This window comes from Ictalurus furcatus, chromosome 9 (genome assembly GCF_023375685.1).
Source record: "Ictalurus furcatus strain D&B chromosome 9, Billie_1.0, whole genome shotgun sequence".
NCBI classification, from domain to species: Eukaryota; Metazoa; Chordata; class Actinopteri; order Siluriformes; family Ictaluridae; genus Ictalurus; species Ictalurus furcatus.
The window spans coordinates 3,090,218-3,116,892 of NC_071263.1; the positions used below are offsets into that span (position 1 = coordinate 3,090,218).

The 26,675-nt window shown below is 42.1% G+C and overlaps 1 protein-coding gene across 1 annotated transcript; it reads left to right on the forward strand.

Annotated features, from left to right (window-relative positions):
• Positions 1-332: 332 nt before the first annotated feature.
• On the forward strand, positions 333-25,810 carry scaf8 (SR-related CTD-associated factor 8). Its single transcript, XM_053632337.1, has 20 exons — positions 333-1,268; positions 3,108-3,191; positions 17,409-17,453; positions 17,557-17,718; positions 18,072-18,228; positions 19,176-19,303; positions 19,904-20,080; positions 20,223-20,302; positions 20,406-20,526; positions 20,669-20,800; positions 21,066-21,175; positions 21,262-21,458; positions 21,610-21,710; positions 21,849-21,962; positions 22,107-22,263; positions 22,391-22,524; positions 22,609-22,747; positions 22,836-22,901; positions 22,986-23,195; positions 23,323-25,810. The coding sequence occupies exons 1-20, from the start codon at positions 1,239-1,241 to the stop codon at positions 24,795-24,797; spliced, it is 3,819 nt and encodes a 1,272-aa protein (XP_053488312.1). The 5' UTR covers positions 333-1,238; the 3' UTR covers positions 24,798-25,810.
• Positions 25,811-26,675: the final 865 nt, after the last annotated feature.

A 26,675-nucleotide genomic window follows, 5' to 3' on the forward strand; every position in this document is an offset into this window, starting at 1 on the left:
CAAAATTGAATCGTATCATAGCAAATTCAGCCGTATCGTCAAATAGCGCATCGCGTTAAGAATTTAAATTGTATCATATCTTAGCAGATTCATTATAGTATCGTCAAATAAGAACAAAAATTGTACCATATAGTAACCGACATGGTGGTTTTGTGACGCATCAAATCGCTGCTTTAAGAATTTAAACTGTATCGTATCATATCGGATTCGTTAGTATTCATTAGTGTCAGATAACGGATTGTTGCCTTAAGAATCGAAATGATAACGTATGGTATCATTAAATATCGTGTCATAACCATATGAATTGATTTACACCGTATTCTCTTGTAGCAGATTCGGTGGTGATGTCATATAACGCATCGTTGCGTTAAGAATTTAAATTGTATCGTATCTCAGCATATTGTCAAAACAAATTGAATCGAAATTGTATCGTACCGGTGGTATTATCAAATATCATACGTATCATAATCTTATGAATTGAATTTCGCTGTATTCTGTTGTAGCAGATTCAGTATTGGTATCGTCAAATATCGTCATTTGTATCGTCAAGCCTGAATTCTAGCTACAAAATCAGAATTTCAGCTTGCTAACAAAATGGAGTGCTATTCTGCCCCCTGGTGGAATCATAAAGACGAGCTCTTTTTTTTTTTTTTTTTTTAAATAACAAATTATTTCCACATAAAATGTTTTTTAATAATTGAATTAACCTTTTATGTTTGACAAATTTAAACAGAATGAGCATTTAAACTTCACATGTACTTTAACACAGTGTTCATAGTCAAAATCGCCACTGTGCACGCGTGCAGAAAACTGGCGAAGCCGTTATTTTTTTTTTTACATTTAAATTTTAAAAGGAAAATTTTACATTTTTAAAAGGAAAATTTTACATTTTTAAAAGGAATATTTTACATTTTTAAAAGGAAAATTTTACATTTTTAAAAGGAAAATTTAAATTAAACATTTAAAAGGACACATCATGTAAACTGTCGCCCTCTGGCTGCGGCTCCTCGCATCGCGGGTCAGCCATATTAGCGCCGACTCTCCTCCATCTCACCCACTAACACACACACACACACACACACACACACACTTTCTCACTCAGCGCCATGCAGCCTGCTCCAGCTGCAGCTCCAGCTCCATCCCCCGGGCCTTGACTAGCACAGGGCGAAAAAAAAAAAATAATAACCCCAAAATATTCACTCTGGTTCATAAACAAAAGAAGAGATAACGAGTGCACCATGGAGGCTGTTAAAGCGTTTAACGGCGAGGTTTGTTCATTAACAACTCCTATAATTTACTCGAGTTTTAATATGAGTTCTGACTAAATATTATGGTCTGTGTAGCTAATGCTAAAGCGCCGTAGGCCTGTGACTCTACGTACATCTTTAGCGCTTAGCTAGCTAGCCAAAGCCCGATGTTCTAGCGCATTTCATTTCATTCAAGCGTTCCAGCACGGCTAATGCTAAACACTACAATACTGCTGCATTTAAATATACGCAACGTACTGCTGCTAGTTCTTTAGCAGCTAACGCTAACACAAAAGCCGCTAGCATGTTTGCTAGGTTGTCATATTTCATTTCATTTAATACATGCGCAGAATTGATAGTGCTTGATTAGCCAGCGTAATTAATAAAGTAATAATAATAATAATAAAAATTTCACCCTTAACTAGAAGCAAGTTCTAGCTAGAGGAAATTTGCTTCTTATTTTTGCTAGGCATAACCTAGCATAATTAGCATCAGCTGTACACAGAGAGTAATTGCTAGCCAACAGCAGCAACCTGTTTTTATATATATATATATATATATATATATATATATATATATATATATATATATATATAGAGTATATAAAGTATATAAAACATTTAACTTTTGTTTTGAAGGTCAGTCTGAATTTGAAATTAATTTTTGATGACATTTTGCTCATCATGCTAATGTACATACACTGGATAATAAATAATAATACACTGGATTGTATGAGCAAGAAAGATTGAGAAAGAAAACGTGCCCTGAGGGGGGGAAAAAAAATCCCCTGACAGATGTGATGAGGATGGAAACCGGAAATGGATCATAACATGGAGACATAGGAATCATCTGGATTGTTTATTATTATTATTATTGCTCAGTAATTTGACCTTCTCAGCCTCTGTCCGTTATAAGATCGTTATATTGGTCGAACTCGACTGTCTTGTTCTGGAAGGATCACCTTAAGCAATGTTTCTCAGTCCTAACACACGCACGTTTTGCCCTCACGAAGGGTTTATTCTATATCCTGCGTGATCAGTTACTAAAGAGAGAGTACATTTTTATAGAACCGGCTGTCGTAAACCTTTCATAAGGATAGAAACGTGAGAACTTCAGCACCAGGATCAGGGAAACCCTAACGGTCTGTTCGGCTCGGGGTTAATCAGCCTGCGGGATGATGAAGTGTATTTTCTTTCTCCTCCCGACTCGGGAAGGGTTTAATATCCGTCACAGCACTGACGCGCGCTCTACGAGACTAAACACGGCAAGCAGCAGCAGTCAAAACATCTACTTGTTTCAAAACGTGAAGCGCCAGCTGTGTAGAAAAGTACGGAGGTATCCATCCGAACGCAGCAGAAAACGATCAGACGAGCACCGAGCTTGGCGGAAAAACAGTAGCTAGTAGGAAAGACGGACGGGAATGAAATCAGAGTAGCTCGTTTAAAACAGGAAATGATTCCAGAACCTCATGTACATGTAATCCAGCCTTTTATTTGACCTGCAGTAAACCAAGTAAAGTATCGTGAGGTAAAAAAGTAAGTCTTTTTTTGAGCCAGCAAGCTCACAGTTCACTTTATTTTAAGGCTGTACCGATATCGAGTCTCATACCGGCCCGAGACGTTGAGTCGGTTCATACGTGCCGTACGATGAGCTGCTGACTCCGCCCCTACCTGCCGCAGTGACTTTTAGGTTTTAGTAAAAATGACTCGATCTACAAGTAAATGACTTGAAATTTCTATACGTGAGGTGTTTGGGGTTTTTTTTAAACAGCTACTAATTCTACTACGTGTTTCAGAACTTTGCTGATACTCCGTGATGATGTTAAATTAAATGTGTGTGTGTGTGTGTTATGTTTTTCAGCTGTACTCTCTGAATGAATACAAGCCTCCGATCTCCAAAGCGAAGATGACCCAGATCACCAAGTCAGCCATTAAAGCGATAAAGGTAAGTATCTAGATAAATGCAAGTCTGGAGCGAAAGCAGGGTTTATGGTTTCCTCTCAGCATCCATTCAAGACGCGGATCATGACAACATTCACGACGACGGAAGAAAGTTTTAAAGAGAAACGAAGCTAGTCGTTATGTATAACGTCTTTGGCTCTGACGTGTAACACGTACGCATAGCGCAAGTGAAGTATATTTGCATCTGTACGTTTATAACTCAATAAAAAATGTTTTTAAAAAAAAAAAACCTAGCCTATAATCATCGTAGTTTTGTTTCTAAATGTCGTTAAACAACTCTGAAAATCAAGCATCGTACGCGTTGAATTTGAACCCGGAAGGAAAACAGAGACAGGTTGTTTTTTTTTGTACGTTTTATGTACATATTTTACGTACGTTACGTAAATCCTCAGTGTCTAAAGAAGTAAATTGTAGAACCGCCTCACCTCTGTGGAACCGGATTGCATCTTTAAGCACAAGTCCACCCAGAAAAACGAATAAATTAAAGTATATTCCAGCGAAAGGTTGGCGGGTGTGTTGTTCTGACGTCACGGGAGGATTTTACCGCGATTTATAAAGCGTCGTTCAGGGTGGGAGCGGAAACGGAGGTGGTCTTGAATTCTCGATTCTGATTGGTCGGCAGCTCTGACAGTAGTTCTGGCTGTTAAAGCTCTGATCCAGTGTTCAGACGGTTATGAGGTTAAATCTCCTGGGATTGTAATTCTTTCACTTTGGTGTGTGAAAACCGTCTAGCATATGAATACATGCGAATGTAAAGTGCAAGCGTTCCAGCAGCCAGATGTTTCGTTAGGTTAGCGGTAAATTGGAAATGGGACAAATAAACACAACCAGATGATGAATTGCTTTATGGTGTATGTTTTAAATCCTTAAACGCAAACACGATAAATGCGTCGGCAATCACGGTTTTGCTTTTTTTTTTCCCCTTCCCTCTAGAGGTGGGCGATATGACCAAAATATCACATCGCAATACTCGAAGAGAATTCCTTGCAACCAAAAAAATCTTTGTAAAAAATTTTTTTTTTGAAATTTAAAGTAATTTGAAAAGTTTTAATGGTTCCTAACAAAACGTGTGTATTTTAAATCCTTTTTATTTAAATATTGATTTATTTATTTATTTATTTATTTACCTACTAGAAATTGTAATCGTTGACAATTCTTTGTGGTAAAAAAGGAATGAAACGCTTTGCTATTTGAGGAGAATAATCAGCAGATTCATCACAGCATCCTGTTGTTTATTATTCTCCTGAAAGGCACCATGCCAGATGTTTTATTCCTTTCTTTGCCTCGACGTCCTTACGGTAAATACGAGAGAAAAGTGGCACGTGGCGTCTCGAAGACGGGTTAGAAACGGCGTATTCGCTCCTCGTCGCTGCTTTTATACTCTCATGAAGAGAAGACGGTGTGAGAGCGTGATAAGAAGTAGACCGTAAACGAGGAATACACACACACGTGCTGATTTCCTTATTTATCTCCGGCTGTGAGTCAGAACGAGAGACTCGTTAGCGGAAAGAACTTACAGTTGTGTTTACAGTTGTATTTTTCTTTATACAAGTTTGTTTTTTTTATGAATGTTAGCAGGTTGGTTTAATCGTGCTGTGTGACTGTGTGTTTTCTGTGAATAACACCTCTTTCCCCTTCCCTCAGCAGCTCTCCCAGCACCCCAAAGCACTGAAAGTGAAGCAGGACGATGGGAGAGTGAGAGAGAGAGAGAAAGAGAGAGAGAGAGACAGAGAGAAAGAGTTTCAAAGTGATAAGAGAACCCCTAACCAGCTTAGGTAGGAGATGGGCTGTTTTAATAGGACGATGGAACATAAAGAATAACCAAATAAATGACTCAAGTGCTCTGACTTGTACACACACGCACACACACACACACACACACACACATGCAGAAAGTAGTGTGACTTAAAATAAAGTCGGTAATTCAGTTTATATCTACTGGTTGGAGTTGGAGATGTGCTTGGTTCATTCACTTGCTCCAAAATGTATTGATTCAGACTAAGATTTACAGACGATCATGTTGTTGTTCTAGATCGAGGCGATGGTGCTTGATGGTGTTGATTCGGGTGTTTGCTGCAAGTTGTGTATGTTTTGACGTGGTCAGATTGTTTTATTGGCCCGTAGACAAATCCGTTGCTTCATTACCCGGGTGGACATATCGGTACGCGTCATGATTACCCATCTGGAGAGAAATGAAAGATGCTAACCAGACTTATAAATAATACCTTTTACCTGCAATGTTTTTTATTAGCTTGAATCGGAGCGAAATATTAAAAAAAAAAAAAAAAAATGAACAACATACAAAGCGTAAAAAGATGCTCGGTGAAACTTTCCCGTTCGTTTCCTTATAAAACTGTGCACGCTGAACCCGAGACGGCTAGACTGAAGAGACGTCATACCAGATGTTTGTTTTTCTGCTATTTATAGTGTTTATTTTACGTATGAACATTTAACTTCATTGTTTCTGAAGGATCCACGGCATCTTTTACGGAAAAGTTTTTGCGTGTGCCTGAGACAGCGCTGTATATCTCATAAATCACCCGAGCACAGAGAACGCTATGTTGGAGACGCGCTCGATATCGATATAGAGATGTCTAGTTTAAAACGTTTTGTAAATCCACTGTACGTGTTGGCTCTCGATTCGTCAATCGGTCCGAATCCCCTTTGCTTCCCGGCTCGTTTTTAGCAGCTCACGTCTACCGAGAAACGTCGTCCGCACCCCGAAGCGCTCGCCCCGTCCGGTCCGTTTCCTGTATTTGTTTGATTGAAAGCGTATTGTTGGTCCACCGGTCACAACTGACTGAACACGGTGTATGTGAAAGTCTGTATGCGTGCATGAAAAATGGCAAAAACATGGTCCTGGACAGCACTTTGGAGCTTTTACCTTCCTGATGGGTTCGCTGATGAATATGGTCTGTCCACCCTTGTGTTGTGTACACGTGTGCCGTGAGAAGGATGTAGATTTGATGATTAGTTGCTTACGGTGCTTGATTTTCACTTGTTTTAACTCTGAGAGAGTGGTTTAGTGTACGGAATCGTATTTGTATGCAGCAGTACTGGGCTGTCGGTTACGGTCCGTCCGGAAAATATTCCACGCGCCCTGCCCGGATTAATCCACTTACACCTTCTGCACTGCTGATGTGAAACTGAATCCAGCTGTAATTTTGTCAGTATAGAGGAGAACACATCCCGATGCGCCCCTTATCTGACCGTCATGTCTTCCACCTCCAGATATCAGTACAGGTCTCTGTAGTGTGCTGTGAAGCTCTGGAGATATCCAGCATGTAGAGAACACAGAAACGGCACTTTAATCGCCATTCACACCACAGCGCTGTTTAATTCCTGATTCTGATTGGCCAGAGGGTGTCGAATTAAAAAAAATACTTTTTTTTTTTTTCCAGTATTAAAGCTGCAAATCACAGGATATAATAATGCGCCCATTCTAATATCTAATGCGTCATCGTTTCCATAGCAACAGCTCATTCTCGAGGACTCTCCACAGAATCTAAACGTTATAATAATAAGCAATCGATTATAAAACATGTTATGTAACAAAGGGAAAGATGTATAATTATGGATCTCGCGGTGCTTTCTGGAGACGTTAACATTTAATGGAAGGAGTCTCCAGTGTCGGCTCTTTTTTAACTTCTCGTACCCCGGTGATCTTTATTTTGCCTTAGGATATTAATTTGCTGATTTATTGTCCTGTAACAGGACGTCCCCTAAGTGTTTTATTGCTTATATAGTATATGGCTACATGTGAGAGCTGTAAAGTTCTGCAGCTAGTTGATGAGATCTGCGGTGTTAGAACCTCACATGTATTCGCGGTCTGAAAATCCCCTCCGTGGTCTATTTGTGTAAATGACGGACTCTTAAAGTGTTGCAGAAATCAGATTTTTTTTTTTAGCATTTTTGTCAGTAATCCTCAGGCTTCATATAAATACATGTTAAGGCATGAGACAGAATTTCGTCGTCTCGAATATCCGCGCATAAATACCGGCGAGATGTATTTTTCTTCACTGGGGCGTATTGCAATATTTCTGTTTAATATTCCTCACGAACGCTCTCTTGTTTCACGAAGAGCACGAAATTTGCCAGTAGGAATCTAACTGCCTCCGAGCATCCATGTCTGGCCCGCGGCCTCGTTTCATTCCTGCGTAAACATAAAAATACTGAAACAGCGCGTAGTACACTACTTTGACACTATCTGGAATTCGTCGCAGATCCCTAGCGCCGATCTTGTAATCTGCCATATATGTGCGTACACATAAGCACGATGTATATACACGTGTATATGCCGTGTATGTACGTGTATATGTGCCGTGTATGTACGTGTATATGCCGTGTATGTACGTGTATATGTGGCGTTTATGTACGTGTATATGCCGTATATGTACATGTATGTGCCGTATGTGTATGCCATATATGTATGTGCCGTATATGTACGTGTATATGCTGTATATGTATATGCCATACGTGTATATGCTGTATATGTACGTGTATATGCCATATATGTATGTGTATGTACCGTATGTGTGTATGCCGTATATGTACGTGTATGTACCGTATGTGTATGTGCCGTATATGTACATGTATGTGCCGTATGTGTGTATGCCGTATATGTACGCTTATATGTACTTGTATGTGCCGTATGTGTGTATGCCGTATATGTACGTGTATATGCCCTAAGTGTGTATGCCGCATATGTACGTGTATGTGCCGTATGTGTGTATGCCGTATATGTACGTGTGTATGTACATACACGTAAGCACGGTGTGTGTATATATATATACGTGTATATGCTGTATATGTACGTACATGTAAGCACGGTGTGTATATGTACGTGTATATGTCCTATATGTACACGAAAGCACGGTGTATATGCCATATATGTACGTACACGTAAGCATGGTGTGTATATATACGTGTATACGTATGTACATGTAAGCACGGTGTACATGATGTATACATACGTACATGCAAGCACAGCGTGTGTATATATATATATATATATTATACACACACGTGTATATGCCATATATTTACGTGCACATAAGCATGGTGTGTATATATGCGTGTATATGCCTTATATGTACGTAGACGTAAGCACGGTGTCTATATACGTGTATATGCCATATGTAAGGGTATATGCCGTATATTTACGTAGACGTAAGCACGGTATGTTTTCTGATGGTGAAAAAGATTCAAATAACGTTAATAATATTAGAAACGTTCGGGGAAAATGACACATTTATATTATAAACCCCGAGCTACTTTTCTTACAGTACAATGGTTCGATCGGTTGTCATTCGAGAATAAACGTATTGAAATGTCAGCCATGTATTAATACTTATATTTGTGTCCGTATCATCTCGTGAAGCGTGAATCAGGACACATCTCTTGGCGTGGCTTTAGCGTGTGGTCTGATTCCTGATTAAGTCGCAGAGCGTGGTCTTGAACTCCACATCCCTTTCATTCAGTGCTGCTGCTTTTCTGCTAAGAGTTCAGTGCTGCATTACGAATTAGAAACTCATTGTTCTGGACTGTTTTTCCGCTTCAGTGATTTTTCTGACTGTCGCTTCATCGTTTTTAGGCGTGGACACGCCACTGCCTGTCGTCTCGCCTCTCTTGGGCCAGAAAATTTAGCGCGGAGGACCAGTGCGTAAAATTCTAGTCCTGGTATAACATTTATAAATTAACAAACGATTCCTTATTTATCTGTTTGTTTATTTAAATTGAATGCTTATTGCTTTTCAACAGTAATTATAATATCCTATGTAACACACACACAAACAAGTGTAAACGTACATACGTACGTGTGTATGTTTTTTTTTTTAAATCGTTGCGGTTTAAAAAAATATATTAATATAGAGCGATATTTAAAGTATGCGCTAGCATATTTCAGAAGTGTGCAGGTTTATGACATGCACAGAATTTCCAGAAGCACCTAACATGTTAGAATGTGTTTTTACACGCTAGAACAGGTTTGGGCTTACACACACACACACACACACACACACACACATACACACGCATCATTTTATTATAACAGTATAATATCCAAATAACTTCACTCACTCAATCCTAACGTACGCTTTTACCGTTAATGTTTCTTCTCACATTTACAGGAAATGTAAAGTTGTTCTTTATAAAGCTGGAGCGTAATCTTATCCCTGTACAGAACCAAATCACCCCAATGCCATATTTATGTATGTATTTATTTATTTATTTGGCTGTACCAGATAATGTGATTTTGTTTTGAGTGGTCTCCTATTTTAATTGCTTTAAATTTTGCGCTAAATGGACCTTCTCAAGGAAGCGGACTTTCCCCATCGTCCCCTTCATTAAAAATCCGGTTATGTAGTTTAGTTAGCGCTCTTCTTGACAATCATAGATAGTCCACATGTCTGCATTTTGTTTACCCTAGGCAATGTGGAATATATATATACAAACATATATATACACAGTGCGTTCAGAAAGTATTCAGACCCCTTCGTTTTTTCACATTATGTTGTAGCCGTATGCTAAAAAAATTGTTTCCCACATCAATCTACACCCCATACTCCATGATGACGAAGCAAAATCTGTATTTGTGATAACTTTGTAAATTTATTAAAAGATAAAATCTGAACCATCACTGTGATGTATATAAGTATTCAGACCGTTTGCTACGACACTTGAAATTGATCATTTCGCATCCGGATCATCTTCAAGATGTTTCCAGACTTTGATCGGAGTCCACCTGTGGAAATTCAATCGATTTGGAAAGACCTTTATAAGGTCTAACAGATGAAAATGCCTATCGGAGCAAAAACCCCAAGCCGTTAGTTCAAAGGAAGTGCCAGGATTGTGGCGAGGCTACAAAAAAAATTCTCCTGTATTGAAAGTTCGCAAGAGCGAACTTTAAGGCCTCCATAATTCTTCAACGGAAGGAGTTTGGAACGATCTGGACTCTTCCTAGAGCTGGCCGTCCGGACAAACCGAGCAGTCGGGGGAGAAGGGTCTTGGTGAGAGAGCTGACTTCGAAACCCGATGGTCACCCTAGTCGAGCTGTAGACCTCGTGTGTGGAGAATGGAGAAATTTGCAGAAGGTCAGCCATCACTGCAACACTCCACAGATCTGGGCTTTATGGCAGAGCAGCCAGACGGAAGCCTCTCCTCAGCGCAACACACACGAAAGCCCTTATATAGACAGGCGTGCGCCGTTCCAAATCATGTCCAATCAGTTGAATTCGCCACGGATGGACTCCAGTCAAAGTGAAGAAACATCTCGAAGATGATCCAGAGAAACGCGATGCACCCGAGTGCTGAGCAAAAGTCAGAGACCACCATTTAAATAAATAAATAAATAAATAATGTAATAGCCACTTGCGAAACAGTACTAACCATGGGAACGTGTACAGTACTTTAATTAAATTTTCTGTCAAGCAGCAACGGTGTTAAAGTTTAATATTGCGAATAAAATATTGATAGATTTCATACAGCAGTGTTGCGATTAATGAGTAATAAACGTAACGAACGATAACGTTGTGGAAACGTGTTCGACAGAACATCACGCTTGTAAGAAATCTTATAAGAACGTTTCCTGGTTTCAATTAAATTTTTTTAAAATTATATTTTAAATTGTAACGTCTGGCTTTAACGCCTCTCGTTTCATCTCACGTTTGTCTGCGTTTTCTTTTTCACGTCACAGACCGCTTTAATTATCAGACTCCTTGCGTCTTTATTATGACCGTTTTTTTGTTTTTGTTTTAATAACTCGCCTACAAGGACAAAGACGTAGTCGAACGATAACGAATCGTGTCATTTAGCCGTTATAAAACCGGAATTAATAAGCTTAGATGGAGCTTCCACTACTTCAAGGTACTGAGAACATTCTGTCAGGTTGAGATGAAATGAATAAAGACTACGTTACTGATCTCAGATCGGATTTATCTTTATATCGGATCTCCTCAGGTGATTCAGAACTAGTCTGGACTTTCTTCGCCCTTGTGTTTGTCTGCTAAGTGAATTTTCCGTGTTTTTAATTATTCGTGATGTAATAATAGTCTGTTTAAAGTGTTTTTTAAACATAGTTGTAAATGTGAGGTTTTTATCCGTACTTTTCTAACATCGACTCGCTCCACTGTATTTCTGCACCGAAGATTTACTCGTTTTACTGAATTCAGCTTAAACTGAAAACTGTTTGTCAAGGTGTCTAATGGTTACGTAGGTGGAGTCGACATTTGATATATAAATTAAACTCCTTGAGACCACCTCCCCATTTCCGCCCATGTTCACGAAGCTCCGCCCATGTATCACGAAGCTCCGCCCCAGTGGCCCTGAGCGTGTCTGTAAGCGGGTTTTCCCAGCCACTTAGTAGACTTCTCTTAAGGCCACGGCCCTAAAGCCTTATTCTTTTTAAAATCCTCACATTGAACACATCTTCGTGCAAGTAAGAAATACAAAAAAATGCAGCTTTTGTTTGTTTGTTTGTTTGTTTGTTTATGCTGAGCAAACCTTGATATTGTCCAAAAAAAAAAAAAAAAAGATATGTATTATCTCGTATTTGAATCCTTTCTGATGAGTAATTTCCATTACTGGCAAATAAAATAAAAAAAAAGACAGCAAAGATAGACACGAGTCAAGGAACGTTACGTCTGCGTGAAAGGTTTGCGGTGCATCTTTGGTTTCTCTCAGGTTTTATCCTTGTGCTCATCTAACAAAGTCTTACACATTCATTAATCTGTAACTGGTCGGAGGTTCGGTTAGTGGTGGGAGGGTACCGGACCGGTATCTACCCGAGAACCAGTGGGGGGTTTTTTTTTTAAACGTTAAAATCTGTTTCTAGGTCGCTGGTTTAAAAGCTGCGACTGATGGATGTGATGTTTTTGTGTTGGCCAGAGACGGAACGATTCCAATCTTCTTTGCCGATACAGGAACCTGAGCCCGAGTTACACAAAACTGCAGCTTTTACGCAAAAATCAATCACAGTGCAAATATAATAAAGTATAAATATAATAAAAATCAAATCCTAAAAAAAATCAAGTCTTTCTGTATGTAAGCATTCCCAAATTCAACTCCATTCCTTTTCGTTTATTACAGGATTGGATCAAATTCATTCTTTCTTTTTTTTTTCTTTTCTTTTTCTAAAAATATTTTATATATACATATATCTCTGAAATCCGATCCCCTGTTTTTTGTTTTTCTCGCCCTGTTTTTTTCTTCTGTGATCAGCATCGTCTCTAGTCTTAAGACATCCCTTGTTTGAGAAGCCGATGGCGAGTTCTGAACTTTAACACGATCTACACCAGCTGATGTCTCGGCGCTGAAGTCCGGTTTTCTAGAATCAAAGTCGTAATTTTATATTAACTTACCCGGATTTACTACGTTCTGCTACGACTGCAGCTTTGCGGGCGCGAACGTTGGTCCACAGCGTGCACGAGGTGCACATACTTTTAAACTCTTGCTTCTTCATTTGCTCCGGTCATATCCTGTTTTCTACAAATGTTCTCAGTAGACGTTTTGTAGCAAAGACAAAAACCGGGCGCGAGTCGCTAATCAGTTAGTAAAAAGCCACTTGATACTTGTGTTTATTATGATTTTTTTGTATTTGAGTTCGTAAGGTGATTTATTCAGTGCTACGAGTCTTAAATACAGTTCTTTTGGGTGCGTGGAGCTCGACGTACCTTCTACAGACCTCTTTCTATATTTGATATAGTGAACAGAACAACATTTGGGCTTCAGAAATGATTACCTCGTTGGGGTGCGTGTGTGGAATCGAAGTCGTTCAGATTCGTGATACCTTTCCTATTCATTTATTTTTCTCCTTGTGGTTTTCTTTGCTGTCGGTAAAGTTTGCGCTCCGTTATACTCATTATGATTTGGCTGCTGTTAAATAAAAGCGTCCCTCGAGCACGTCAGATCGTATTTTAAGTGAAGGTGAACGAGTCCTCGAGGTTAGCTAGCTTGTGGTATAAATACGGTGTAAAAATAATTTGTGCTGTTTTGTTTGTTTGTTGTTTTTTTTTTGTTGTAGATTTGTGAAAATGTGTGTGTGTGTGTGTATAAACAGACCCTGTACAGGTGATCAATTCTTTTATTTGCTTTAGAATCAAGAGAATATTCTTTTCAGCTTCTTTTTGCTCGATTGTATTTGTTTCGTTTTGATTGTTTTCGTTTTGAATTTGTCGTCGTTACCTGGAAGAGTTAAGTCTGGATTATGGCTGGGAAAGGATTAATTCATTATTTGATTGATTGATTGATAACCCTGTGTTGTGTTTTCAATGGTTTGATATCCATGAGAGCAGAGTATTTTTGTGATTATTTTAAACAGAAGATCAAAAGGTTAAACAAATAAAGGCAATTTTCCACAGCCGGCTTTGCTCATATTTACCAAAGGTGCCAATATTAGTGGAGGGCCCTGTAATATCGTTCACGATAATATGTGGTTTAAGTTAGCAAAGTTTCGCAGAGCGGCTGTTTTGCTAGCATTTGCTCCCTTCTTTCTTATTTATTTATTTATTTATTTATTTATAAAAGAGAGTTGAATTTTGACAATCGAGACCAGATTTCGGTCCGTACAGACTGCCGCTTTGACTTAATGTTTATTTGGTTAACAAAAGTCTACGTTTGTTTAAAATTTCAAAAAAAAATAATGAAAGTCACATTTGCGCTCTGCTTCACAGACGATGGGTTTTTTGTTTTTGCGTTTATTTTTCATTATCGGTTTCTTGGCCTCCAGCCCACTCGCTGCTCCGCCCGTGTCAGCTTGACTATTCGAGAACGAATCGGGACGAGCGGTTGTCTACTGGAGTAAACAAATGAATAAATAAAAATAATCGTAATCATAAGAGCGAACTGCAGGTGGTGCTGTTACACCGTTAATCAGTGAAGCGCTCAGTGTTGATGGTGCAGTAGGATGCAGTAGTGTGTGTGTGTGTGTGTGTGTGTGTGAGCGCGTGCACTACGAGCAAACTAACCAGTTTAATCCAAATGTTATTTATGACTTGCTAATTGTTTACGTTGTCCGTTTTGTTTGGTTCTTTATAGTACACGGTACGTTGAAAGGCGATTAGATCACGCCGGTGGTCTTTGGCATGTGATTATTTTCCTAGGGCCAAGTACGTGATGATCATTTTACATGTTTACGATCAAATTGCAACACGCGATTCGTGAACGTTTAACTGTTAGCATTAACGCTTCGATACAACACCTCGATTGTATCCAGTGGTAATGCATGTGTATAATCAGGGATTAGAAAATGGAACCAGGAACGAAAACAAACACTTTTTTAATTTAACGCGTAATTCGAGAACGCGTAACGGTTTCCCAATCATCCTAAATTCCTGTGCAGAATTCATCACTTCCTGAAAGATATGAAGCTAGATAGCTGCTGTTGTCTTTTTTTTTTTTTTTTTAATGTTTACGAGGTCGTCCGTCCGTCCGTCTAGTCACGTATCTGTCCGAGAGACCCGTCAGCGCAATATCTCAAGAACGAGTTATAGGATTTGAGATTATCATCGTTACCGGCAGATGAATTGATTAGATTATGGAATTGATCCAAACAGAGTCAAGGTCACAGCAAGGTCGGACGCTGTAAGAGCCTGAGGCGTTCACGTACCACGTGTTTAGTATTTTTTTGTAAGACGTGTACGCTGCTCTTAAAGCCGTTTGAAGATGCTGTGTATTGTATTTTGCTTTTAAGTTTAAAGATACTGCATAGGCAGATTTTATTTTTATTTTTTAAATTAGCTGATGTGTGTGTGTGCATGTACCATCCTGTCACAAGTTTACTGAGCTGGGAATTGTAAATTTAATTGATTTGATTTACAGCAAAGCTGCCTCAGCGAATGTGAATGAGTTTTCTTTGAGGACACCATGTCGTTAATCTCCTCAAAATAAGGATTAAATCAATATTAAGGATGTAATAGCGCTAGCTAGTGAGCGTGTAGGTGTGCGGAGGGAGTCGAGCGTGTAGGTGTGTGGAGGGAGTCAGCTCTTATGTTTCGACTCCTGATGTCATGAAAACTGTTTGTTATTTTGGATAAAGAAATATAATGTCTGTGATTATCATTTTCTCACTGCTTGATACACATGGCAGTTTCCCCCCCCCCCCCCCCCCCAATAAAGTTAAGGCAATAAAACAATCCTTAAAACTGCAGTCCTTCCAGGATTTTGCAAGTGCAGAAATGAACGCAAAATCAAGCAAACTCTGTAATATTCCGAGGCGCTCGCTATTTTTCAAAATTACCGCAGATTTTCCGCAGATTTGGGCCATGAGGCGTCGTGATGTCAAAGCTTTCTTCGATTCACGTGCGTCGAACACGAGTACAGCTAAAAGGTCTCATTTACCATCAAACATCACATGTTAGTCGTTAGCATAAAAGGTAGAGGTGTAACGATACGTCGTGACACGATACATCATGATGCAAAAATCATTTTTCTGTTTATTATGCATGTAATGCAGTTGCACCGTTTGTACACTAGAGGTCCCGATCCGCACGTTCCGTAGAATTATAACGTATAGAACCCACGCTGGTTCTTTCCTGGAGAGTCTGCGATGTCTGCACCGTTGTAACGGTTAAAACGAGCTCTTGTATAGCTTTCAAACACCGCAAGCGCCATTTTAGCCAACTTTGGAGCTCTATTTCAGTTACAGAGCTCGTTATGTTTCACTCGATCGTTTTCCAAATCCCAGAACTCACTATTTATTCAAGTGGGGCAAATTTGAATGTATGTATTTATTTTTAAGATACGTTGAACCTGAAGTACAGTTTGTTTACGATATTAAACATCTGATCGTAGCAATTTTTGATTTATTTAGTTTTATACAAAACTGAAATGCAAACTGTTTTGCATTGTTTATGATTCAGAAATCAATTTAAAAAAGCAACGTCTAGCAACAGTCTGCGATTTATTTATTTATTTATTTATTTATTTATGTTAATGGGCATAATGAAACACCTTGCAGGGGGATTTTATGAAATGCGAGTGTTCTGTAGTGTAGGATGCGTTTACAGTAATTAACGTTAAAGGTTATTAGGACGCTGTGGACCGTTTGACGTGAAACGTCAGATTCGTTTCTGTCCTCGATACCGAAATGCGTTTCGTTAGTAGGAGTACGAATCTTTAAACTGCTGTTTGTGTGTCTTAAAATTCATCTGTGCTCAGAGATCTTTTGTTTTTATTTCAGATCTAAAACCTTTACATGTAGGATGAGTCACCCCGCCCCACCCCCCAATTTCTTCATTTCTTACTCACTTTTTAAAAAAAAAAAAAAAGTATAATATGATCGTTTATTTAACGTTGTATAATTATTTCATAATTTAAATATTATTACTTATTTAAATCTTTTTCCTTCAGACAGGAAGTTGTGAACTGTTTGATGACGTGATATTACTGTTTTATAGCCGTGTTGCTAAATCGGTAATGACTCATTCGTTTATTAATAAAGCGGTAATTATGACCGTCGGTAATATTAACAGGTCTTTGTAAATAAATAGAAACACAACTAAAGACAAATAGGTGCTGGACGTTTCTCGTCGACGTTGAGGACGTTTTCACCTTGTGTTTAAACTGACCGAATAAAGCCCTACTCGGATTGGATTAGTTTATCAGCGGGACGTCGGTAATACGTTTTATTTGTTTTTTTTTGTTGTTGTTGGTTTTTTTTTTTTTTTTTGTTTTTTTTTTACACGTTTATTCATTCTCGTGTCCATCCATCCAGACAGCAATAAAATCTGTGTTTTTCAGAGAAGGGAAGAGACGAGACGCTGGCTTTTATTTCAGTTTGGGACGAATCAGAGCTCCAGTGACAAATTGTAAACAATAAAACAACAATCACGACGCGTGCGAGAAGCATCCATTTTTCATTTGACTGAAAGGCAGTAGGTGATGAGGTCATTTTCTCACAGGAGGACAGAGGGAAAACTCCGACCGTGCCGATCCGTGTGAAATAAAATCACACAGCAGCTCCTGTACAATAGGAAATCACCCCGGAACCCCGTGTACATTTTAATCCCATCCAAATAGGGTTAAAGACCTCCTCTTCAGGTCTTACGCTTGAGCAAACAATTGAGTTAAATTAAGTTGTATGTTTTGCTAGCCTGTGCGACCGGTTCATTCTGTTAGGAATAAAAAGGAAAGAAAATGAGCTCTTGTGTCAGCGTATGAAATAATTCAGCTTGCTTTCTCCTTCTTTTTTTTTTCTTCCCTCCAGTTCTACAAACATGTGGTCCAAAGCGTGGAGAAGTTCATTCAGAAGGTGAGTGGTCTTACGAATCCAAAACGACTTGTCGTCAAAACTCTCTTATTAACTTTGACGCTTACCTGTCGGGTCGTCCGTCCCCAAATCCTCCCCCCTATAGTGCAAGCCTGAGTACAAGGTCCCCGGTCTGTACGTCATCGACTCGATCGTGCGTCAGTCGCGGCACCAGTTCGGCCAGGAGAAGGACGTGTTCGCTCCACGCTTCAGCAAGAACATCATCAGCACTTTCCAGAACCTCTACAGATGCCCCTCTGATGATAAGGTACGCTCTCCGCTGTGTTAGTGGCAGATCCTGGGTGAAATGTTGTATTTTTTTTTTCTTTCAAAGTTCTGAGTTTTATCTGTTTATATTGTAATTAACCACAGCTCTAGCTGCGTCTATAGAAAAACATCAGCAGTATGCTACAGAAAGGAAATCTAACCACAAGGGGGAGCTATTGGTACTTAAACACGTTCGGATAGGTATCGTTTACATTTTTTCGAGCCTTACGTCCGGAATCATAGGTCCCTGTACGTTATTCTCTGCTGTACTTTACGTAGTTCACGGGTGTCGGAATCGCCGGAGTAGATAAATTAGCGTGTGACAGAATGAACGGACGTGTTTTCCCGTTTCAGAGCAAGATCGTCCGTGTCCTCAACCTGTGGCAGAAAAACAGCGTGTTCAAAAGTGACATCATCCAGCCGTTACTGGACATGGCAGCGGGACTCCCGCCCCCGAGCGTCACACCCGTTCCCGCCAGCACCGCGGTTCCTGTTAACAATGCCACTCCTGGTTAGTCTCTCGCGCTCTCTCTCTCTCTCTCTCTCTCTCTCATATGCACACACACACACACACACACACACACACACACACACACAGTACTATGCATGTAAAAAAAAATCCTGTAAAGCAAAGACGTCTTTAGAAATAATGAAATTAAACATTTTACACATTTAAAAAATTTCCCTGATGAATCTTTAGCTTTAAAAACACTTCAGCGACGTTCGGTTTTATGAGAATACGGACCAAGCGTCTTTGACATTCCGCAGCAGGTCTTCTGGAGACGTTTTGATCATCACACTCGCTTCTGTTTTTGCAGCTAATCCCATCCCTACTTTCTGTTTTTTTGTTGTTGTTGTCTATTACACAGTATTTGACTTTTCTTGCTTTCTTTCGTTCTTTATTTATCAGTAGCATACAAAGATTTGTGTAATGTTTAACTTTTAATCGGAAAAGTGGTTTGGAAATATGTCGTGTTTTTGCAGATGGAAGTCACAACATAAACATCTGAGACATGAATGAAACGTTTGCACACTTTTGCGCGGCTTTATTTGATCCGTTTAAGCCTCTGCTTCAATCATAGATGTTTATATTTTATCCCATCAGCACTTCAATCTGCTTATTTCATCAGATCTGCTTTCATTTTTTTTTTCATTTCCCCTTGGCCTTTGCTGCCACCTACTGGTTAAAAATGGGAACCCCTGCCAGTTTGATGTTACTTTCTCATACATTAACTTAACGGTTTGTTTGTTTTCTTGTAGTTTGGGGTCTCAGAGACTCCAGTGATGATGATGATGATGTAACACAAACACACAGAACACATTACTGAATCTGTAATTAAATCGACGGGGTCCTTTTTTGATCTTTCTTTTTCTTTTTTCTTCTCCTGAATTGGCTCACTGTGTTTCATTTCTAATAAGAGTTTATTTGTGATTAATCGGGTTGTCTTCGTCTAACAGGCACTCCTGCTACTCCGGCCACTCCGGCCAACATCGTGCCCAGTTTACCGGACTGGGCCTCTCAGATCTCCAACTCGGACACCGTGGCAGCCGTAGCGCAGATCCTACAGAGCCCTCAAGGACAGCAGGTCAGCCCCCATCTCACTTGCTAGTTTACCCTCGTTATCCGTGGCATGGAGTGTAATTAAATATCGTTTAAGGGCCTTGAAAACGAGTCTCGTTGGCACAGGGTTTTTGAGTCAGGGTAACACGGGTTGAGTCGAATTGCTTGGCAGAGACGCAAAGAGCTGCTCCGGTTTCACGGTGCACTTAAGTGGAGTGGAGTCTAATGGGGTGTGTGGGAGTTTCCAGAAATCCTTGGCTGCGAGCGATAAAATCCCATCTGCTGTTGAGCACCGTTCAGCATCCTCAGTGTTTGTCTTTAAATAAAAGAAGTTGAAGGTCACGATAGGTGAACTAACACATGTCTCAGTGCTGCGGTATTTTAATTACAATCCTGATGCAAAAAGATTTGTCAGGGCTGATTGAAATTTTTCACCAGGCTTGGGTTCGAGGCCAATATTTTAATATTTTTACCGGTAGTTTTCAAATATAATACTGACACATACCGTGTCATATCAGGAAGAACCACTAGATGGAGCCATAGTACGTGTCAGAGGATGGATGGAGATCACGCTGAGCTGTAACCGGTATATCGATGTGTCCCGTACGCTCTTTCTGTCTCACAGTTGCAGCAGTTGGTGCAGAGTTTGCAGTTGCAGCAGCAGAAGCCTCAGCCGTCTCTCCTGCAGGCGTTAGACGCAGGTCTGGTGGTCCAACTGCAGGCCCTGACCGCTCAGCTCACAGCGGCCGCAGCAGCCAACACGCTCAACCCGCTCGAGCAGAGAGTCTCCTCCTTCAACAAGGTGAACACCACACACACACACACACACACACACACCATTCAATAAACGTGATATTTTAACATTTTAGCGGACCTCAAACGCTTTTACTTTGGGCATCGAGTTTCCTCCGTGTCTGCTCTGACATCATCCTCTCCTCTCGCAGAAGCTCTTGGGACAGTTCGACTTCGGTGGCGAGTCCGAACCCGGCGAAGATTCCAAAAAGGACACGGCGGCACCTCAGTTGTACGTACTACTTTACAGTCGTTTACCTCGTTCGCGTCGGAATCCGTGACGGAGAAGGAAGAACTGACGAAGGAACTCACCGTTTTTTTTCCTTCTGTTACAGGCCCATGGTTTCAGAGTCCATTAACAACTCCCTCTTCCATCAGTTGGCTGAGCAGCTCCAGCAGCAGAACCTCGAACAGTTTCAGAAACAAATTCTAGAGCACCAACAGCATCAGCAGAAGGTAAAGGAGACCGAGGAGAAGCTACACAGCTATCTTTTATACACTTTTATAGAAAGTTCTACTCCCAGAACAAACCGTGGTGAGTCCGTGCTTAACTTTTTTCTTTGTGGTTCCTTCTTTCTTTCTTTTTTTTTTTCTCCAGTCCATGGCCATGGAGAACCAGGAGAGCATCTTCGGTCCGGAGAACTCGGCCCCTCCAGCACAGAGCAACGTCCAACCGCAGCTCCAAGAGCAGGAAACCAAACTGGATGATTCTATTGACAACCAACAACAGGCAAGAAGAAATATCAATAAGATTCGCTCAACTGTTTATGTAGAGCTCGGGTGTGTAGTAACTGTACGTCGACTCCGACCTCTTTAGAGTGTTGAGACGATGATGAGAGGAAGCAGGAACACGCAGAAATGTAAACCAGAAAAATGAAACGAAGCGACGATGATGATTTTAAAACCAGGGACGTACTAATTAGTCTTTTCAGACTGAAAAGGAGGAAGGGTTATACAGCTGACCAGGAAGGGTTTTGTGCTTGTGTTTGGTGCAGGACATGGACCTGGACGAGGGACAGGACACTGTAGACGAGGATACGTTCGAGTCGGAGGAGAAGAAAACCAGCGGTACTCGTTCCAGAACGCACTCTCGGTCTCGCTCCAGGTTTGACAAGCAGCCAGTCACAGGTGCAACACGTTCTCTTGCCCGTCTCACCGTAAATCAGACCGCGTTTTTACTTCTTACTGCAGGTCCCCAAAGAGGAGGAGGTCAAGGTCACGCTCAGGGTCCCGGAAGCGCAAACACCGGAAACGGTCGCGCTCGCGCTCCAGAGAACGGAAGAGAACGAAATCCTCTCGTTCCTACTCCAGCGAGCGACGAGCACGGGAGAGAGAGAAGGAGCGGCAGAAGAAAGGCCTTCCTCCAATCCGCTCCAAATTTCTCAGCGGTACGGTCGAGGAACGTGCTTACGGTCGTGTGACGTAATAACGTAAACTAAAATAGCGCCGTTAAATCGTATTACGCGTTTTAAAAAGCCTAAGTCTGTAATCATTTTAATGTTCTTAGGTTTATCTGTGTTTATATTTATTTCCTTGCAGTCTGTAGCACTACGTTGTGGGTGGGCCAAGTGGACAAGAAGGCCACACAGCAAGACCTCACCAACCTTTTTGAGGAGTTTGGCCAGATCGAATCCATCAACGTGAGTCGGCACGCGTGTGACTTGTGTTGAGCTGAAAGAGCTTTAGGAGCTCTACGACTTCCAGAAGTTCTTATTCAAACCTTTCTGTTCTTTCATTCGACCGGGTTATTCTTTGTGTGCGTGTGTGTGTGTGTTTAGATGATTCCTCCCAGAGGATGTGCTTACATCTGCATGGTGCATCGTCAGGACGCTTATCGCGCAAGACAGAAATTAAGCACCGGCTCGTATAAAATCGGGTCCAAGGTTATAAAGGTTTGTAATCCGCTCCTGATCAACTGATACCGGTCCTGTACACCGCAGGGCTGTTTTATTTTCAACTCTGATTGATCAGAAGGTGTGGAGTGTATAGAGTTTAGTGTTCGGTATTAGTAGCGTCTTGTGTGTGTGTGTGTCTAGATTGCCTGGGCCCTTAATAAGGGTGTGAAACAGGAGTACAAACAGTTCTGGGACGTGGATCTAGGAGTGACCTACATCCCCTGGGAGAAGGTCAAGGTGGACGACCTGGACGGCTTTGCGGAAGGAGGCATGATCGACCAGGAAACAGTCAACAGTGGTGAGAATATATATGTGTGTGTGTGTAAATAGATGTGTGTATATATGTGTGTGTGTGTGTGTGTGTATATGTATATATATATAAATATGTTTCCCCCTGACTCTGCTCTTCCGATTCACTTGGGCAGAATGGGAAGCTCAGAAGAACACAGAAGGAACACCTAAGGAACCCCAGGTTCAGCCGGCGGCTGCCGAGAGCAGCGTGCCGAGCACGTCACAGAACGAAACCTTCACGCAGCCGGTCGCGATGATGCCCGTACAGGTACACCAGGCTCTCTTTGTTACTCTTTTACTTTGGTTCAAAGTATCTACAGCACACGATACGTCTACGTTTTCTCTAACTCAGATCCCAGTGGCGCAGACCGTCCCTGCTGTCGGCCTGGTCCCGCCCGCATTTCCGGTCACCATGACGATGCCCCCACCAGGTTTCGGTCCCCCGCCCCCATTTCTCAGGGCTGGATTCAACACCTCGCAGCCTCCTCCAGGTACAACCGGTTTCACAGTTCTCCACTGAAGCAGCTTGTTGAGCGTTAAGTCCAGGACTGCTTTATTAATCTCCGTGTTCGTCTTTAGGTTTCATGGCCGCTTCCAGTGTCGCTCAGTCTGCCATCGGAGCTGGTCTCGCCTCCGCCCAAACACGTAGGTTCATCCTCATATGAAATCTCTATAGGGTGCTTTGTTAAAGCGTGCTTCCTAATCGGGTCCGACTCGGTTTCCTGACAGCTTTGGTACAACCGACTCAAGATGGCAACAAGGAGCAGACGTTTGGAGCGATGCTCCCTCCGACGAGCACTATTCCGGCAAGCTTCATGCCCTCGGGAATGCCTGGAGCGGTGTTCAACCCTGTGGGAGCGCAAGCACAGCAGGCCAGCGCTGACAAAACAGCTGTGTCTGCAGAGAGCTTAGACGCACCTAACGAAATAACACTACACGGTACGAGTTTAAGGTTTTTGATCTTGATCTTCAAGCTTGTAAGCTCTCTAAGGTCTTGAGTTAGGTCTAGACTTCAGGTAAATATTGTTAAGCCTTCACTTAGAGTCGTCTTTCTGTCTGTTAACAGGACTTCAGAACGCAGTACGCAGTGGGATGGGTTTACTGGGCATGCACCCTTCCGCATCTCTCTCTCACCCTCTCTCTGGACAGAGGATGCCTGGGCTGCTGCCCATTGACTTGCGTCCCAACCTCCTCCAGGGAGCCGGGGCTCGTTTCCCCATGCTCATGCAGCAAGGCCTGGCGCAACAAGCCAACAGCCTCCTGGACGCCTCCTCGCTTCAGGTCCGTGCCCGCACCCCTTTCCCTCAGATGGAGCACTTTAATCGTGCAGACGGTCCCTTCGTGAGGGCCCCCAATCCCACAGCTCCTGCACCAGACAACATGGACAAAGCTAATAATAACAATAACGCACCGACTACTTCAGATGGCGGAGGTCAACAAGAGGGCGATCAGGACTATCGCTTCCCGCCTCCGGAGAAACAGAGCACGGGCCTGCTGAGGACCCCTCCTCCTGAAATGAGGACGGAGCCAACCCCTGTCAGAACTCCACTGCTGGAGAGACCTCCCAGAGGAGGCGTGCACATGGAGGGACCCGGGAGACGGGAGCCCGCGCCAGGCCCTTTCAGAGCTGAGACGCGCTGGGGCGCACCGCGCGGGGACTTGGACGAGCGAGATATGAGAGGAATGCCAGCAGGACCACCCAAGAGCTTTCAGGAGGATCGCGGGAATCCGAATTTCCAAAACCGTTTCGAGATGCGAGGCGGAGGAGCCATGGGTGGAGTAGGGCCGGGCTGGAATCGAGGAGGAGGAGGAGGAGGTGGTGGTGGTGGTGGTGGTGGTGGTGGTGGAGGAGGAGGAGGTCCTTTCAATGCCAACTCGCATCAGGACTTTGACGATCGTCGTCGGCCTTGGGAGAGGCAGAAGGACCGCGACGACAGGGACTTCCGCAGGGAAATGAATGACAACCGGCACAGGGAGCGAGACCGCGAACGAGGGCGAGATCGGAATCGGGAGCGAGAGAGAGACAGAGAATGGGATAACGATAAGGAAAGAGACAGGGAGCGCGGCGGCTGGGCGCCTCCTTCTTCGCAACCTCTCCTCCCTCTTCCCAGACCATCCCAACCACTGCTCCCTCTACCCACACCTCTGCTAAACCTGCCTCCGTCTCAGCCCGAGTCGCATCCTAAACCCGTCCTACTGCACGAGCCGAGACAAGCCGAACCACAGCCGGAAGCGAAGCCGCCCCTGCAGCCGCAGCCTGACAGAGAGAGTGCAGGCGGCCAGGACCACGAAGGCACCTTTAGTGACAGTGTTCACGACCTGGACTCTAAACCCGAAACCGACTCGGAACCCACAGCCGAGCCGTCTCGCCCCTCCCCGCCCGCTCCCACAGCCAAGCCCCTAAACGATACGCAAGCCCCGGAAGTTTCCGCTTCCCCGCCCGTGGCTGCAGGCGGCGGCGGCGGACAGACCGCGCCGAAGGAAGAAGCCGAGACTGGGACTGAGCCTGAGCTAGTGAAAACGGACACTGAGGAAACATAATCGTCACTCAGTAGGTAAAAAGATTTTGTATAGTTGTCATCTCTGTACTTATTTCAAACGGCTTCCACAGGACCTGCTCAGTTCTGTTGCCCGAAAAGAAAAAAAGGAAAAAAAAAGATCTTGCGTTTCATGCCAGTTATGTACATCATAGATGGCTCACAATAGAGGATTTCACTGGTAGGTGATATTTTAATGTTTTATTTTAATTTCATGTTTTTAGTTGTTTTTTTTTTTGTTTTGTTTTGTTTTTTTATTAAATGCAACCCCACTGTTTTAAAGCTAGGTTTTTAAAATCCTTGGAATTTGCTTGCCAAAATGCCAAAATGTTGTTTAGCTTAACTGTGATTTTGGGGAGGGTGTGGAGCTGTGACCTTCCTATGGAAGAGTTTAAAAGGACGCTGGCTATTTTTTTTTTTTTTTCCCCCCCACTGAAGGATCAAATGCAGAACGTGTGATTGGGGAGTGGGGGAAGGGGGGGAAGGAAAACAAACAAACAAACAAAAACAAACAAACAAACAAAAAAAAAAAGCAGTCCAGGCCTGTTCTGTGTTTTGTTTTCCAACCAGCGGCTGCAGAGTTTTAAAATGAAATGAATTGAATGCCTTTGTGGTGTCCTTAATGCTTGTTGTCTTTTAAGCAAAAAATGATACGTACAGCCAATACAGTGAGAACAGTAATGCCGTTTTTAGTTGCTTTTTGAAAAGAATACAAAAAGATTAAAAATATGATATGATGTACTCTCCCCATCTTAAATGTCTGATTTTTCTTCATCACACTGCAGCGAATACATCGGCTCAGCCAGAAAAGGTCACGGAAGGCAAATGGATGTTAAGAGCACTCTGTTTAGTTTCAAATAAACATGCTTTGTTGGTTAAAAAAAAATGCTTTAGGACTTTGTATTTTCTGTGAAGGAATTAACGAACCACGCGAACACGATGAATCGACCACGAGCCGAATACTGGGCAGGTAGTGGCCTAAATATGACTTCTTTTCTTTTTTTTTTGTTCTTTTTTCTTCTCTCTCTGTTGTGTTACGCCCATCTGATGACGTTATGTCTTAATAAGTGTCTCGGGGCTACTAGCTGATAGCTACTGCACCCACACACACACACACACACACATGTTCCCGAAAGCCTCCCAAACATAATCTACTCGCCACTGTAGCTCCATTGTGTTGACTTTATGGAGGTTTCAGTTAATAATCTACTCAGACCTTCATAAACCACAAAGCTGTCTGGGGTAGCACACACACACACACGCGCACACACACACCAACCACTGAGCTATGCATCATTCCAGACTCGTATCACATCTGCAACTAACAAGCTTCAGCCTTTTAAACTGTTAATCTCTCTTCAGGTGACTTTCCCCCCCCCCACACACACACAGACATTTACACACAGGAAAAATGGACCAGGAAATTCCAAGGGAAAAAGCTTTTAGCGTAATAGATGTTCCGGTTTAAATTCTGTCGATCATTCGGTTCCTATTGACGTTTGTATTTCGAAAGCTATTCCCGAAACGGACTTCATCTAACGGACATCAAGCCAGAACCTACAAACACGGCGTGTGATGTAAGAGTATATCAGAGGAAAACATGGTGTCCAGTGCCTCATGCTTGAAGAAGTCCTTTTTGAATAATTATCTTTTTGGTTTAAATATAAAGCTCCTCATTATTTTTCTCTCTCTGATAGAATTTGCATTCTGCCGAAGCGAGACACGATGAAATAGAAATGCTGCGCACTCGCGCCCGTCCCTTCGAATCTAGGCCGGCTTTCATCACTCGATGCAGAAATTTAAATCCGTTCCTTTGATGTTTTCGTCCTCGTCGGGTGTGCGGTGTGGACGCCGCACTCGCACGCACGCCAGACGCGTCACG

What these genes read in the sequence shown, in the direction of transcription:
- scaf8 (XM_053632337.1), top strand. Translation starts at nt 1,239, where the DNA reads ATGGAGGCTGTTAAAGCGTTTAACGGCGAG. An exon ending in GAGTCTCCTCCTTCAACAAG is followed by an intron (nt 20,081 to 20,222) that starts GTGAACACCACA and finishes CTCCTCTCGCAG; the next exon opens with AAGCTCTTGGGACAGTTCGA. An exon ending in ACCAACAGCATCAGCAGAAG is followed by an intron (nt 20,527 to 20,668) that starts GTAAAGGAGACC and finishes TTTTTTCTCCAG; the next exon opens with TCCATGGCCATGGAGAACCA.